Here is a 12,360-nt window from a genome sequence, read left to right on the forward strand (position 1 = left end):
TGGATCTCTTGTTTTTTGCAGCACGACATGTTTTCCGCTCGCCTTCCTCCCTGCCACTCCCTCATGTAGACGCGCACGCCCCCCATTTTTTGTCTTGCTTCTGCAAGTAAGTTTGTGGATGTGTTTGGTTGTGCGTGTGCGCGTGTGTCCTGTGGAGCTCGGCTGGCGTCGTGATGTCATCGGAGGACGGCGCACGTAATCAAGCGGTACATGAACTGGTGCGCATGCGCAGAATTTCTCTACGCGCATTTGTTTTCCAAAACAACGAAGAAGGGCGAAGGCCACCGGTGCCTTGCGGGCAAGTGTGTGTGTGTGTGTGTGTGTGCGTGTTTGTGGAGGGAAGGCCTCTCATCCTTCAAGGCCTCACTGTGCGTCACACGCACAGCCTACTGGCGTAGATGTATGAGGTCAAGAGAGGGACGGGCACACACCCCGCCTCCTTGACGCGGTGCGTTCTTTCGGCAGTCCCGTCACCTCTCCCTCTCGTCCCGGATACCTGCTTCCTGCCTCTCACTGTCCAGGTAGCACGTGCAACGCTGTGAGTCGGGAAGCACGCATAGAGAGAGAGAGGCAGTCCAGCGAGAGGGCCACACTTCGCATCAGTTGAGGTTTTCTCGACACGAAATCGTTGCCCATCAAAAGCGCTTGTATGAATGCTTATCTAGATAGTGTGCGTATACTATCGTGAAGGCGCGCCTCGGACAGTGAGGGCTGATTGCGAACTCTCGCTCTCTGTCCAACTCACCTCCTCCTCTCCGTCCCTCCGCCAGTGAGCCCCGTGCGCACCCCGTCCCTGCCTGACCTCTGTCGGTTGGTTTCGTCTCTGTATGTATCGCCGTGCTCTTTTCTCTCGGGGCATGACGGTGCGGTCAAGACCGGGGGGGCAGAGAAGGGGTGAGGCTTTTGTTTTCCGTTTGGCGTCCGGTGTGTGGAGGCGATGACGTCTCTGTTCCTGTGTCGGGGCTACTTACCTCCTCCCATCTTTTGCTATATCTTTGGCTCTGTGTGGGGAAGGGCGCCTCTCTCCCCTGCCCGCCTCTGCCAGTGACATCATGGGCGGTCCCATTCTCTCGCTATCGCCCTCTCTCTCGTCATTCCCACTCTCAGTGTCTCCCGAGTACGCCCCCCCCCCTCCCTCCCTCCCTCCCCACCTCCCCGTCCGGGACCCCCCTCCCTTACTTTCTCTGCTCAGTGAGACGGGCAGCTGGACGGACGTATATCCCCGCACTCTCGCTTGGACACACAAGCACCGGCACACACACACACACATATTTGTGTAGCTGTGTGTGTGTGTGTGTGTGTGTGTGTGTGTGTGTGTGTATGGTTGCTCTTCTAAAAGAAAGGACGGGCTCCACTAGTACGGGTGTGGCACTGGTGTAACTCTCTGTCTGTCGGTCTCTCTCTCGCCCCCTCTTCCATCCCTCTTTCTCTCTCACACACACGCACACACACCTCACACTGGCGCCACAAGGTATTCACAGGCAGCCCGAGCACCTTTCTCAGACGCGAACAACCGCGGGTCTTTCCAACGGTCTCAATGACGGTGGCCACCGCTAAGTTTTTGTACGTGCGCCACCCGACGCTGTGCTGCTTCCTCCTTCTTATAGGCGCCGTCGTTCTTGTCATATGGGCTCGTATCCACAAGTGGCATCAGAGAGCCCGTATGGCGGCGCGCTTGCGAATGAAAGACGTGCGACATGTTTTGCAGATGTGTCGTCGACGACCCCGCAGCTGGCACCGGATTGCCAAGGCGATGGCGATGACGCTATACAACTCCTGGCCACTGAATGCAACGGTCTTCGCCACTCTCCTGACGGTTCACTGCGTTCTGTTAGGTATCGAACGGCTTTACACTTATCGTAACGGGCCTCCCAACCTCCAACTCTGGACCTACCAGGAGACGCATTTCGACCTCACGTCGATGGGGCCCTCGCTTGTCTCCCCTGTGCACGACCCGCGCTCCTTGAGCCCGTACGGGCCGCGGTCGGACCGCACGCTGGCGCACTTCTGCGGCCGGCCCACGGCCAGCAGCTACGACGGCTACACCGGCGCGCCGCACGCGGCGTACATGCACCACGACGTGGAGCGCGACCGCTACGTGGTGCGCACCTTCGGCCGCGGCGGCATGCGCGTGGACGAGCGGCGGCGCAGCGGCGTGGGCCGTAGCACCTACGAGGCCTTTTGCGCCGCGCCGCGGAGCGTGCAGCGCGGCACGCCGCTGGCGCCGTCGCCGTGGCTCGACGGCGAGACCAACTGGCAGCTCGGCGACGCTGCGCCGCGGCACGCCGTCAACGGCGCGTTCAACTTCACTGTGCGGCCTCTCGCCGTGCCGCACGCAGCCGCAGCTGCAGCAGCCGCCGGTGCCACCGCCAGCAGAAGTGGCAACGCCGACGCGGACTTCACCAAGGCGGACCAGGGGCTGCGCACGCACTACCGCCGCTACACGCGCGACGAGCTGCTGCAGCGTCACGCACACCTCGACTTCATCTACTCCTACGTCAATGGCAGCGACATCACGCGCAGCTACACGAAGCCGTTTGCGAAGACGTGGGAGTGCTGGAACATGATCGCATCGGTGCAGCTGCTGTGGGGCGAGATGCAGCACGCGGCCGACACGGACACGGAGGCGCCGCACATCGCCGAGGACGCCTTCAGCCGCTACATCGCCGAGCTGCTGTTCGTGTCGGCGTCGAGCCCGTGCGCCATGTCGGAGCTGCTAGCGGACGTGGGCACCGGCAAGGACGCGATGAAGCGCGTGGAGGCGTCGCTGTGGTGGGCCGCCACGCACCCGAACGGACCCCGCAGCGTCGGGGACGCACCACTGCCGCCGCCGGAGATGACGCTGACGAACATGGAGCTGCTGCGCGCGCTGGGTGCGGACCTGGAGAGCGCGAAGCCGGACGACATCGACGCAGACTGCGACGAGCTGCGCCACGGCATGCGCGGGCTGCTGGAACACACGCGCAGCTGGCACCGTGGCCGCATGGCTGTCGTGGCGCCGTACGGCAACGTGCCGCTGTGGCTGAACCACAGCAAGAACTTCTTCATGCGCTCCCTCTACGCCGCTGCCACGGCGACCGCGGCGCGCGCTGAGGCATCGTGCGATGCTGCTGACGGCGACGATTCGAGGGTGCTCGGCACGGCCGAGGCGCGTTTCGTGAAGGAGGCGCACACCGGCACGCTGCACTACACGCGCATCCACATTGTGGACCAGCGCGCGCTGATGCCGCCCGCGCCGCTGACGACCGTCAACAGCTACGTCGTCGAGCCCTTCGTGTACCGGCTGCGCAACGCGTCCTCCGTCTTCATCTACATGAACGACGACTACCTCATCATGAAGGACGTCGACATCACCGACTTCGTGAACGAGTTTGGTGGACCGCTGCTGCGTATCCGCATCGATGACCCTATGATATACAACGAAAGCAACCAGGAGTATTTTCGCCGAGGTCTCGTGTTCAACACAATGCTCATGCACCGTGACCTGGACAAGACACCCGCGGACCTGGAGGAGCTTGTGCAGCCGGCTGCTGCTGCCACCGCCCTGACGTCGGTGGAGGGCGAGGCAGCCGTGGTGCGGCGTGGCGTCGTGCGTGCGTCGTGGGCCGCTTTCGCCGCTGCCGTGGACGCGCGCAGCAGCGTGGCGACGCCGAGAGGCGGCGCGAGGGCCACAAGCACGGCGTGCGCGAGCAACAGCAGCGCTGCTGTGTGCGCGTGGGCGGAGTGCGCGTGGGGCACCGCTGAAGGAACGCTGACGCGCGATACGTGTGCGATGCCGCGTGTGTCGACGCAGGGCGAGCCGGCGTGGGCCGCGGATGCAGCGGGCACCTTTGCGCTGGTGCCTCCGTCGTCTACGACGCCGGGCAGCAGCGAGTGGACGTGGGCAGGCAAGGCGCAGATGCCGGCGCTCGTGCACTGGGGTCGCCGCGTGCTGGACCGCGTGACAGCAGACCTCATCGCTCCGCGCTACTACCTCGAAACCGCGAAGGTGGTGGTGATGGAGGAAGAACCGGAGCCGGTGCCGCCAGCGAAGGCGTGGGCCGGTTTGGCGCGCGACATTACGGATATATCGCAGCTGCTCCACACGATGAACCTTGTGCATGAACGGTCGGCCAGCTCCTCCGACACTTGCTCACAGCTAATGCGGCACCTTGAAGTCTGGGCGGCGCGCCTCGCTGGACACGAGTTCCCGACGCACCGCGTGTTCAAGACGCAGCCGCGCCTGCGCAAGTACCGCATGCGGCTCGACAGCCACGCGCCCTACCCACAGTGCCGCAACATGTGGGGCTACATCCACAAGCGCTACGCACCGGACCTCAACCTGAACATGTTCATGGAGCGCAAACGCACCACGATGGACCTGCTGCCGCCATCGACGCACACGGCGCACATGCTGCGGCACCCGTGGGCCGCGTCGAGTCAGTACCTGCCATACCTGATGGCGAAGCAGGCGTGGCGCATGCAGCGCGGTGCCGGGCTGTCGCCGCTGGGCAACGACACGCCGGTGTTCCCGGTGGCGGACGTGGCGCTGGACAACGAGGACGGCTGCGCGCCGGCCACTTACATTACGGAGGCAGAGGAATCAGCGAGGTACCACGAGTTCCGTGACGATGATGACCTGAACGACAAGGCAATGGACAAAATTCGTAGCTACCAGGGGGTCAAGCCGTTCACGAACATCAACTCGAAGTTCTCGAGCAACGCGGTCGGCGAAACGCTCCGCAACTTCCTGGAGGAGCTCTTTCCGACCCCCATGCTGCTGGAGCAACACTGGCGCAGCACCTCGGGGGACGAGGGCGGCACGGACGAGCTGCGGGTATCGCGGCAGATTGATGGGGAGAGCGGTGCGCGCGACCTGCAGTTTGCACATTTGGACGTCAACTTCAAGCGCCTGATGCACGTGCCGCTGATCCTTGTGAGCAACGACGAGGAGGGCTTCTGCCCGCTGCTGCGCAGCTTGCGGCATGCGTTGCCGAACTTCCGCGGGCGGCGCGTGGTGCAGGTGCTGGTGCCGCCGGCGGACGGCGTGTCGCTGCGCGCGGCGCGTGCGGACCGGCGACACGGCTACCGCGACTTCCTGCCGGTGGCTCGCTGCAGCCTGCCGGCTGACCGGCTTCGCCGCGTGACGCTGCCGGCGGACAGCGGCGTGGCGGACGTGGTGGTGGCAGGGCTGCGGCTGGCGCGCGAGGACGTGGCGGTGGAGCAGTGGGAGGCGCCGGCGCTGGTGGAGCTGCGAGGGCGGCGCGTGGCGCTGCGCGCGGTGCAGGCGCTGGTGATCGATGCGCGCACGCTGCACACCGGTGCACGCGGCTTCACGGAGCTGCCGCTCGCGCTGGCCGTGCCGGCCGAGCTGCTGGCGCACGAAGACTTCGCGGAGCACCTGCTGGACGCCGCCGCGCAGTCGCTGGTGCGGTCGCCCACAGCAGCGGAGGCGGCCGCGGTCGCCGCGGTGGTGCCGATGGAGGAGGCCGCCTCTGCGGGGGACTTCGCTGCGAGCGTGCTGGTGCTGTCGGAGGCGGATGCGGAGGTGCGTCACACGCACTGGGCCCACGGCGCCTCCGAGCACGACCTGCTGAGCGGGATGCCGCTGCCGTATGACAAGATGGAGGACATGAAGGAGATGGTGCAGTGGGGCTTCTGAGTGCTGCTGCTGCTGCTGCCATGCGTTGTGATGGAACCTCGACGCGCCTTGTGTGCAAGCAGGCGGTTGCGCCGGCGAAGTGTCGTTTAGGCCTTTGTTCTTTTTTGTTGTTTATTTGTGTGTGTTGTTGCTGCGCTTGAGGGCACGGCGACGCAGGGAAAGGAACTCATGGGGGGAGCGCGAGTGAGGCAAGGACGTGATACGTGGTGTCCATCGCGGCGCGCTTTCGGTAGCGGTGCTGCTACTCTCCTCATCCTGCAGTGCACCGCTGAGGCGCTTTGGTGACCTGTTCTTCTTCTCGTGTAGAGACTAGGATCTGTCAGCAGACCATCAGAGGGAAAGGGGAGCGGTTCGTGCCCGCCACGGCGGTGCGAGCATTCTCCTGCAGAGGCCGACAGGCTCGCATGATGCACACTTATTCCGTGATGCGGTTGGTCGGCGACGATGAGGCGCGCAGGTTGTGTCATTATACACAGCTTTAATCTCTCCTGCGTAGCTTTCGCTCTTTCTTCATGCGCCCGCGTGGCTGTGTGCTTACATGAAAGGATACGCAGCGCTTCGCTGAGGCGATGAACGTACGCCGTCAAGGGGTGCGGGTATAGCCGAGGTGTATCTGGAGGGAAGGGGGCTAAAGGGCGTGTTGTTCTTCGGAGTTACCCACGGAGAGTCCAGCGGATAAGCGGATCTCGAACGTTAGGTTGCTTGATGAGTGCCCTCTAGAGCCTCCTCGATCTCATCCGCTCTGCGCTCCCTTGCTGGGATGTGCTGGTGTGTGCACTGATGCTTCGTGCGCTCCGCGAGCTCTTTCTCTGCTATCCTCCCGTCTCTGCGTGTTCCTCTCTCTCTCTCTCTCTCTCTCTATCCTTTTTTCTCTCGAGTGTGCGTAGCCGCCCCCCCCCCCCTACTTCCCCTAATAATGTGGAGGTGAAGCACATCGAAGTGGTGTACCCCGGAAGATGTGGTGGTGGTGGTGGCGGAGGGGCCACTCTGGAGGACTCGTTGGGGAGACGACCTGATCGAGGAGCTTTTTCCTGAAGCGGCGACGGCATCATCGCCAACAAGGCGCGGGGGGGGGGCGCGGGATCGCCAGTAGAACGGCACGTTACCGGTGGAGGTGCTGTACTTCTCGCGCCGCAGTTGGGAGGGGGCGGTGATCTACATGCAGGCAAGGCCTACGGTGTGGAGCTTGACACTCCCTGCCGTCGCTACCTCCCGCACCGTGCGGCGCTGCGCTGCGATGCAATATGCCGTGCTTGGCGGCGCGAACGGGCTCGTGCTCTTCGCCAGCAAGCCAGCAGGTCGTGGGTGCGCTGTACCTTCCACATGTTCTGCGGTCGCATCGGATTGCGGGAATCTTGGAGGAGGCGTGGGACAGCATGCCCGCTGTCTTGACCGCGTGCGGTTCTGCGCCCTCAGCTGGCGTACCGTAGGCGCCACGTCGCAAGCTCCGCGCGGTGGGGCCGGGCTTATCAGTCTCTCACAGCGCATGCGCGCGACGGCAGTGGTACAGCGAAGATTGCGGTCTGCTTATGACCGTCCACTGTTTTGCACATCAGGTGCCTGTAAGGGGAGCAGGTGGGCCGGCAGCGGCCGCTTGCCTCCGGCTTTGGCCTATGCACAAGGCACCCGCTTCGCGGCCGAACACCCTTGCTCCCCCCATAACCCAGGACAGGAGCAGGAAGGAGTGGAAACACGCTGGGCGGCCCGTGATGGCGCTGTCCCCCTGACCACGCGGCGCAGCAAGGGTGCTCGTATCGGCGGCCCGCACGCAGCGCGTTGCTCCTAGGTCTCACGGAGATATGCAATCTGCTGCGTACGTCGCTGCGGCAGCAGAACGCGACGGCGGCGCTGCCGTATGGTGTATGGCGGCCTGTGGCGTCCCGGCACAGGAACTCACGACTCTCCCGAGACACAAGCAGGCCGCACTGGTCAGCGCCAGCACCGCTCTCTGCGCCGAGGCGAATTCGGCGTGAAGGCCTCGTCTTTGAAGATTATCGGCGTGGAGCCGGCTGAGGTGCTCTGCGCGATCCAGCGCTTGCGGGGGTGCACGTGATGTGCCGGCTCTGCCCCTGCTTTCTGAATTCCCCCCCCCCTTGGCGTCTAGACAGCTGCCTCACTGGACTGGGATGCTGCTGAGGTGATGCGAGCGAGTTTGCCCGAGGCGCGGGACTTCCCGCATCCAGCGCAGAGGCACTTTGACCGTCTCCGGGCGTCGAGGATAGGGCAAAAGCACCGCCTGCTGATGGCCGACGCCGCGCCGGCGTTTGCAGTGGCGAAGGGTCGGGCAGCGCCTCCCTAATACTGACGGCACGATGGAGAAGGGCTCTCCCGGGTGGAGAAGGTGCACAGCGTAAAGTTTTTGGGTCGCTCCAGAGATGAAAGGACGCCGCTGCCCGACCACGGACCCACACCTCAATGCGTTCTGGCGAAGAGCAAGAGATGTCGTGGGTGTCATGTCCGTCTTGCTTGGCGCGGCGACAAGAGCCACACAACAGGAAGTGGGCGCTTCGAGTTGACTTTGAGCCTTGTCACGCTGCAATCCCGATTTCGGGTACGGTGCGCAACAAGCTCGTGCTCAGGTCCACACGCAGCCAGTGCTTCAGGTGGCGTACTCCACCGACCGGTGCGCGCTGGTGCGCTGCCGTGGACCAGGGTCTAACCTGGTCAATTGGGGTCAGCGTCACCGTCAGAGACGGTGACGCCCATGATTGCCGAAACATTGTTCTGCGCAGAAGAGGTTCAGGAGGGTGGGTTTGTGTCAGCGGTGCGTCGCATCGCTTATCGGATCCGCGCGGCGAACCCTCTCTCGCGTCCCCAGAGCGTGAGCTGATCGCGCGCATGGAGGACGAATCGTCGTGGGCTTTGGCTGCTGAGCCACCTACATTTTGTGGGGCAGTGCAGCGCATCTTGAAGGGAAGGAATAGATCGGTGCAGAGGGCACGGCCAAGAATGTTGAAAATACTGCACCGTGGCGCAGCGAAAGCCAAGAGCACGCCATCGTCTGATTTGTGTCGACCCTGTCTCCCTTTTACGCTCTTCATGCTGCACACCACCCTCCTTTACCCCTCGCGTGGGCGAGAGAGAAACAGAGAGCCCAAGCTGCACGCATGAGCAGCGGAGATTGACGGGGCCGGTATACCGGCTCTGTGTGATAAGACGCGAAGAGCCATCCGGTGAAACGCTGGCGGAGGTGCAATCCAGCCACCACAGCAACTACCACATCCCCCCCCCCCGCTTGCTGTCAGTGTCTGTGCCCTCTCCCTAATGCCGCTCCCCCTCTTCCCCCTCCCCGTCCTCTCAATGCGGCGCTCTTTCTCACGCTGGGCTGTGCGCTATAGGCTGTGGATGTCCACCCATCGTACACGCATTGCAAGCGGCTGACGGTTCTTGTTCGGAGCATCATCACTCAGCCTTGTGCCATCCCCTTGTCGAGTGCATAGGCGATACACACGTACATGTGTAGCTGTTTTCGATGCTCAACTCGGCCCTCTACGAGCGCACGCAAATCCTGATTGGAGATGACGGAATTCGGTCGCTGCAGAACACGAATATCTTCCTCGCTGGCACAGGTGGCGTTGGCGGTCACTGCGCCGAGGCTCTTGTGCGGGCCGGTGTTGGCAGCATCACCATTGTCGATTACGATGTTGTGACCTCGTCAAACAAGAACAGGCAACTGATCGCCCTCGATAGCACGATCGGCAAGAGCAAGGTGGAGGAGCTTGCGCGGCGCCTGCGGGACATCAACCGGCACTGCGTCATCGTCGCCCTTGACGCCTTCATCACATCTGAGGACGCCGAGGAAGTGCTCTCACGCCAGCGGTACGACTTCATGGTGGATTGCATTGACAGCGTGACTTGCAAGGTGGCTCTTCTCGCTGCCGCAGTGAAGCTGAAAATACGCGCCTACTCCTCCTGTGGCGCGGGTGGTCGGATTGATCCGTCGCTCGTCTCCATCGGCGACCTATTCTCGACGGAGAATGACGGACTCGCGCGCGCGTGTCGCGCAGCATTGCGCAAGCACGGCGTTGGGCCCGGTGACGTCACTGTCGTGCATAGCTCGGAGAAGGGTATACCGCCACTGAAGCCACAGCGGCAGGAAGCCGGTGGCCGTGATCGATCCATGAACGGGACGATCAGCCACATGCCACCTCTCTTTGGACTCATGCTAGCGTCGGCGGTGCTGCGGTGCGCGGTTAACCCGGCGGCACACGACGCCGAGGTGGAGCAACGACGGAAGCGTGAGCGTAAGGAGCAGAAACGGGCGCTCAAGAAGCGCCGCAAAGAGACGCCGCCCACGACGTAGCCGGAAGGGGCGGCGGGTGTACGGATGACGGTATTTCCGCCGCTGTGCCAGCATGGTCGGTGTGCAGGAGGGGCGGGGCGGGGGCAGGGCGGATGTAGCCGCTGACGTGATTGCCCGTGTTTGGGGATTTAGTTTTCCTTGCCTTTTTTCGGCTCACTTTTGAGCCGGCCTGCACGCGCAGGGCTAATCAAGCAAAGTCGCATAAGAATTCGTGCACGCATGGTCGAGGTATACCTCTGGACACAGACGCGTCCTCCAGTGTCGGCGGCGCAGGAGAATGGGCTATGTTGTGCTTGACGTACTCTTACACATTAGAGGCATACAGACTTGCGTATGCACACAAAAATGAGATGCAGAAAAATGGGGCACCGTGGAGGGGGGATCGGTCCACGGATCGCTTCGACTTTATGCCGCTAATCGTTTACAACGAGGACGCCCACCCTCCCCCTCTCCACCGTCAGCGCAGGCAACCCGGCAGCTCCCTCGCTGGTGTGCCTCCATGGAATCTCACGTGGAGATACCTTCACGGCGTTGCGGTCTCGTCGTCCCCCCTCGACAACGCTTGCATTGCAGGCTGTGCACCTGCCCGCGTCAATGTGGATACAAGCGTCAATTTCGGCTTTGCTTTTGTTCTGCTTGCCCTTCCGCTCTCGCACGGCACCACTCCTTCTCGCTCTCCCTCCCTGCACGTGTCCAGTGTGTGTGTGTGTGTGTGTGTGCGTGTGTGTGTGTGTGTGTGTGTGTGTGTCGAGAGCGTTCACAATGGGGGGTGAAGGTCTTCACCGTCTCTCTCCCGGCGACACGCGCAGCCGCGGCCAACGCGAGGCAGATCTCTTCGCCCATCGTAAGCCTTCCTCCGGCACGGGAGAGCACAGCGTGTGGTGTGACCTCATCCTCGTGGAAGCGGGCTTCCGCCCGCTAGAGGCGAGGAATGTAGTGTTGGTGATCACCCGCAGCAAAGTTCTCCTCCGTGTGGTGGCAACAGGGTTCGCGTTAGTAATTCACCTGCAGGACATCGTTCAAGCGCGTCACGTTGTGCCGGCTCACGCTGTTGAATTGCATGTGGAGGTGCCGTCGGCGGCATCGCCGGAGGACTACAACCACCCTGGGCGGGAGAAGCGTACGGTGACAACGAACCGTCTTTACCGCGTTTATCCAAAAGAACGCGGTCGTGACAGCACCAACGCGTGCGCGCAGCTGTTCAAGCTCATCACCTCCCTCCTCCCGGCGCATGTGCAGCAGGCGTCGGAGGAGAGCAACCTGGACGATGTCGTCGCTTGGTACGAGCGGGTAGATGCGTGCTCGATGTTGTCATATCATCTGTCTGAGGAGGTGGGGCTGCGTGAGCTGGATAGCATATCTTACTCGCTGCCTCATCTCTCTTCCTCTGCGAGCGTGACGAGGCCGGCGGCCTTCCAAGCGGAAGCTCGGCAGTACCCGCCGACCCGGCGACAAGCACGATCTGCGCTCTCCCTCGGAAGCTCCTGTAGAGGTTTCCGGGCACCTTCAGACATGTTTGATGACGCACACATGGCCACGACGCCCCATTTGCGTCGAATCTACGTGGTGCCGTCGCCGAGCTTCTGGCGACTCCCCAAGGCGTCTTCGCCACCGACGCCATCACATCTTCTCTCGCATGAGAGATGGACCCCGCCTCACCTGCACCACGACGTCTCTGCTGAGGAGGCCTCCCGATCTGCATCCGCCTCAACTTCAACAATGCAGCGGCAGCACACCTTAAGACGCACACCGGAGTCACCCGGCACATTTTTCGCTACGACCGCTCCTGCGTCGAGACATCAGTTGCATCAAAACGAAACAAGAAATCAGCAGCCCGCGCACACTTCGCCGGCCATGGGCGTCGGCATGAACAGGCGAGAGTCATCGCTCACGGCAGGCATGTGCGGCCTGCGCCCCCTCACCACACGAACCCCGCCATTTCTATCGTCTTCGTCGGCACGGTCCTCTTGGCGTGGCGCTCAGTGGCCTGTGAACCTCGAGTACGGCCCCACCACATCTGGTTGAAAGAATCAGGGGTCAGGCAGCACTACACCAGCCTCGGCCAGCGGTCCGTGGCTCCGCCGTGCTTGGCACGCTGGTGCTGCTAATGGAGAGTGCAAGAAAAGAGAAAGGGGGAGTGGGTCGCATGAGGCAGCGGCAGCGAGCCCTGCAAGCCTGGTATTGGGGAAATGTTAAAAGCACGGTCGGAACAATCTGGCACTGCGAGCGCTCCCTCTCGTCTAGGCATCGCACCATCCGTCACGCATATATCGATAGTTGAGGCTCATCTCGTTCTCTCATCGTGGCGCTTAGACACAAGCAGAACACGGGCACATACAACCCATATTGTGGCGTGCACCACTATCCCTCCCTACCTCTTTCGCCTGTGTGGGGATGGATCGCGATGGTCGTCCTT

General features: G+C 62.6%; 3 protein-coding genes across 3 annotated transcripts; all 3 read left to right on the forward strand.

Moving 5' to 3' along the window:
• Window positions 1–1,537: 1,537 nt before the first annotated feature.
• LMJF_24_0450 (hypothetical predicted transmembrane protein) lies at window positions 1,538–5,641 on the forward strand (the record flags this gene model as incomplete). Its single annotated transcript, XM_001683510.1, has 1 exon — window positions 1,538–5,641. The coding sequence occupies one exon, from the start codon at window positions 1,538–1,540 to the stop codon at window positions 5,639–5,641; it is 4,104 nt and encodes a 1,367-aa protein (XP_001683562.1).
• Window positions 5,642–9,113: 3,472 nt separating this feature from the next.
• Window positions 9,114–9,944, forward strand: LMJF_24_0460 (putative ubiquitin-activating enzyme; the record flags this gene model as incomplete). Its single annotated transcript, XM_001683511.1, has 1 exon — window positions 9,114–9,944. One exon carries the CDS (start codon window positions 9,114–9,116, stop codon window positions 9,942–9,944), a length of 831 nt encoding a protein of 276 aa, XP_001683563.1.
• Window positions 9,945–10,706: 762 nt separating this feature from the next.
• LMJF_24_0470 (conserved hypothetical protein) lies at window positions 10,707–11,969 on the forward strand (the record flags this gene model as incomplete). Its single annotated transcript, XM_001683512.1, has 1 exon — window positions 10,707–11,969. The coding sequence occupies one exon, from the start codon at window positions 10,707–10,709 to the stop codon at window positions 11,967–11,969; it is 1,263 nt and encodes a 420-aa protein (XP_001683564.1).
• Between the last annotated feature and the right edge of the window lie 391 nt (window positions 11,970–12,360).

The sequence above is a fragment of the Leishmania major genome, chromosome 24, assembly GCF_000002725.2.
Source record: "Leishmania major strain Friedlin complete genome, chromosome 24".
In the NCBI taxonomy this organism is placed as follows: Eukaryota; Euglenozoa; class Kinetoplastea; order Trypanosomatida; family Trypanosomatidae; genus Leishmania; species Leishmania major.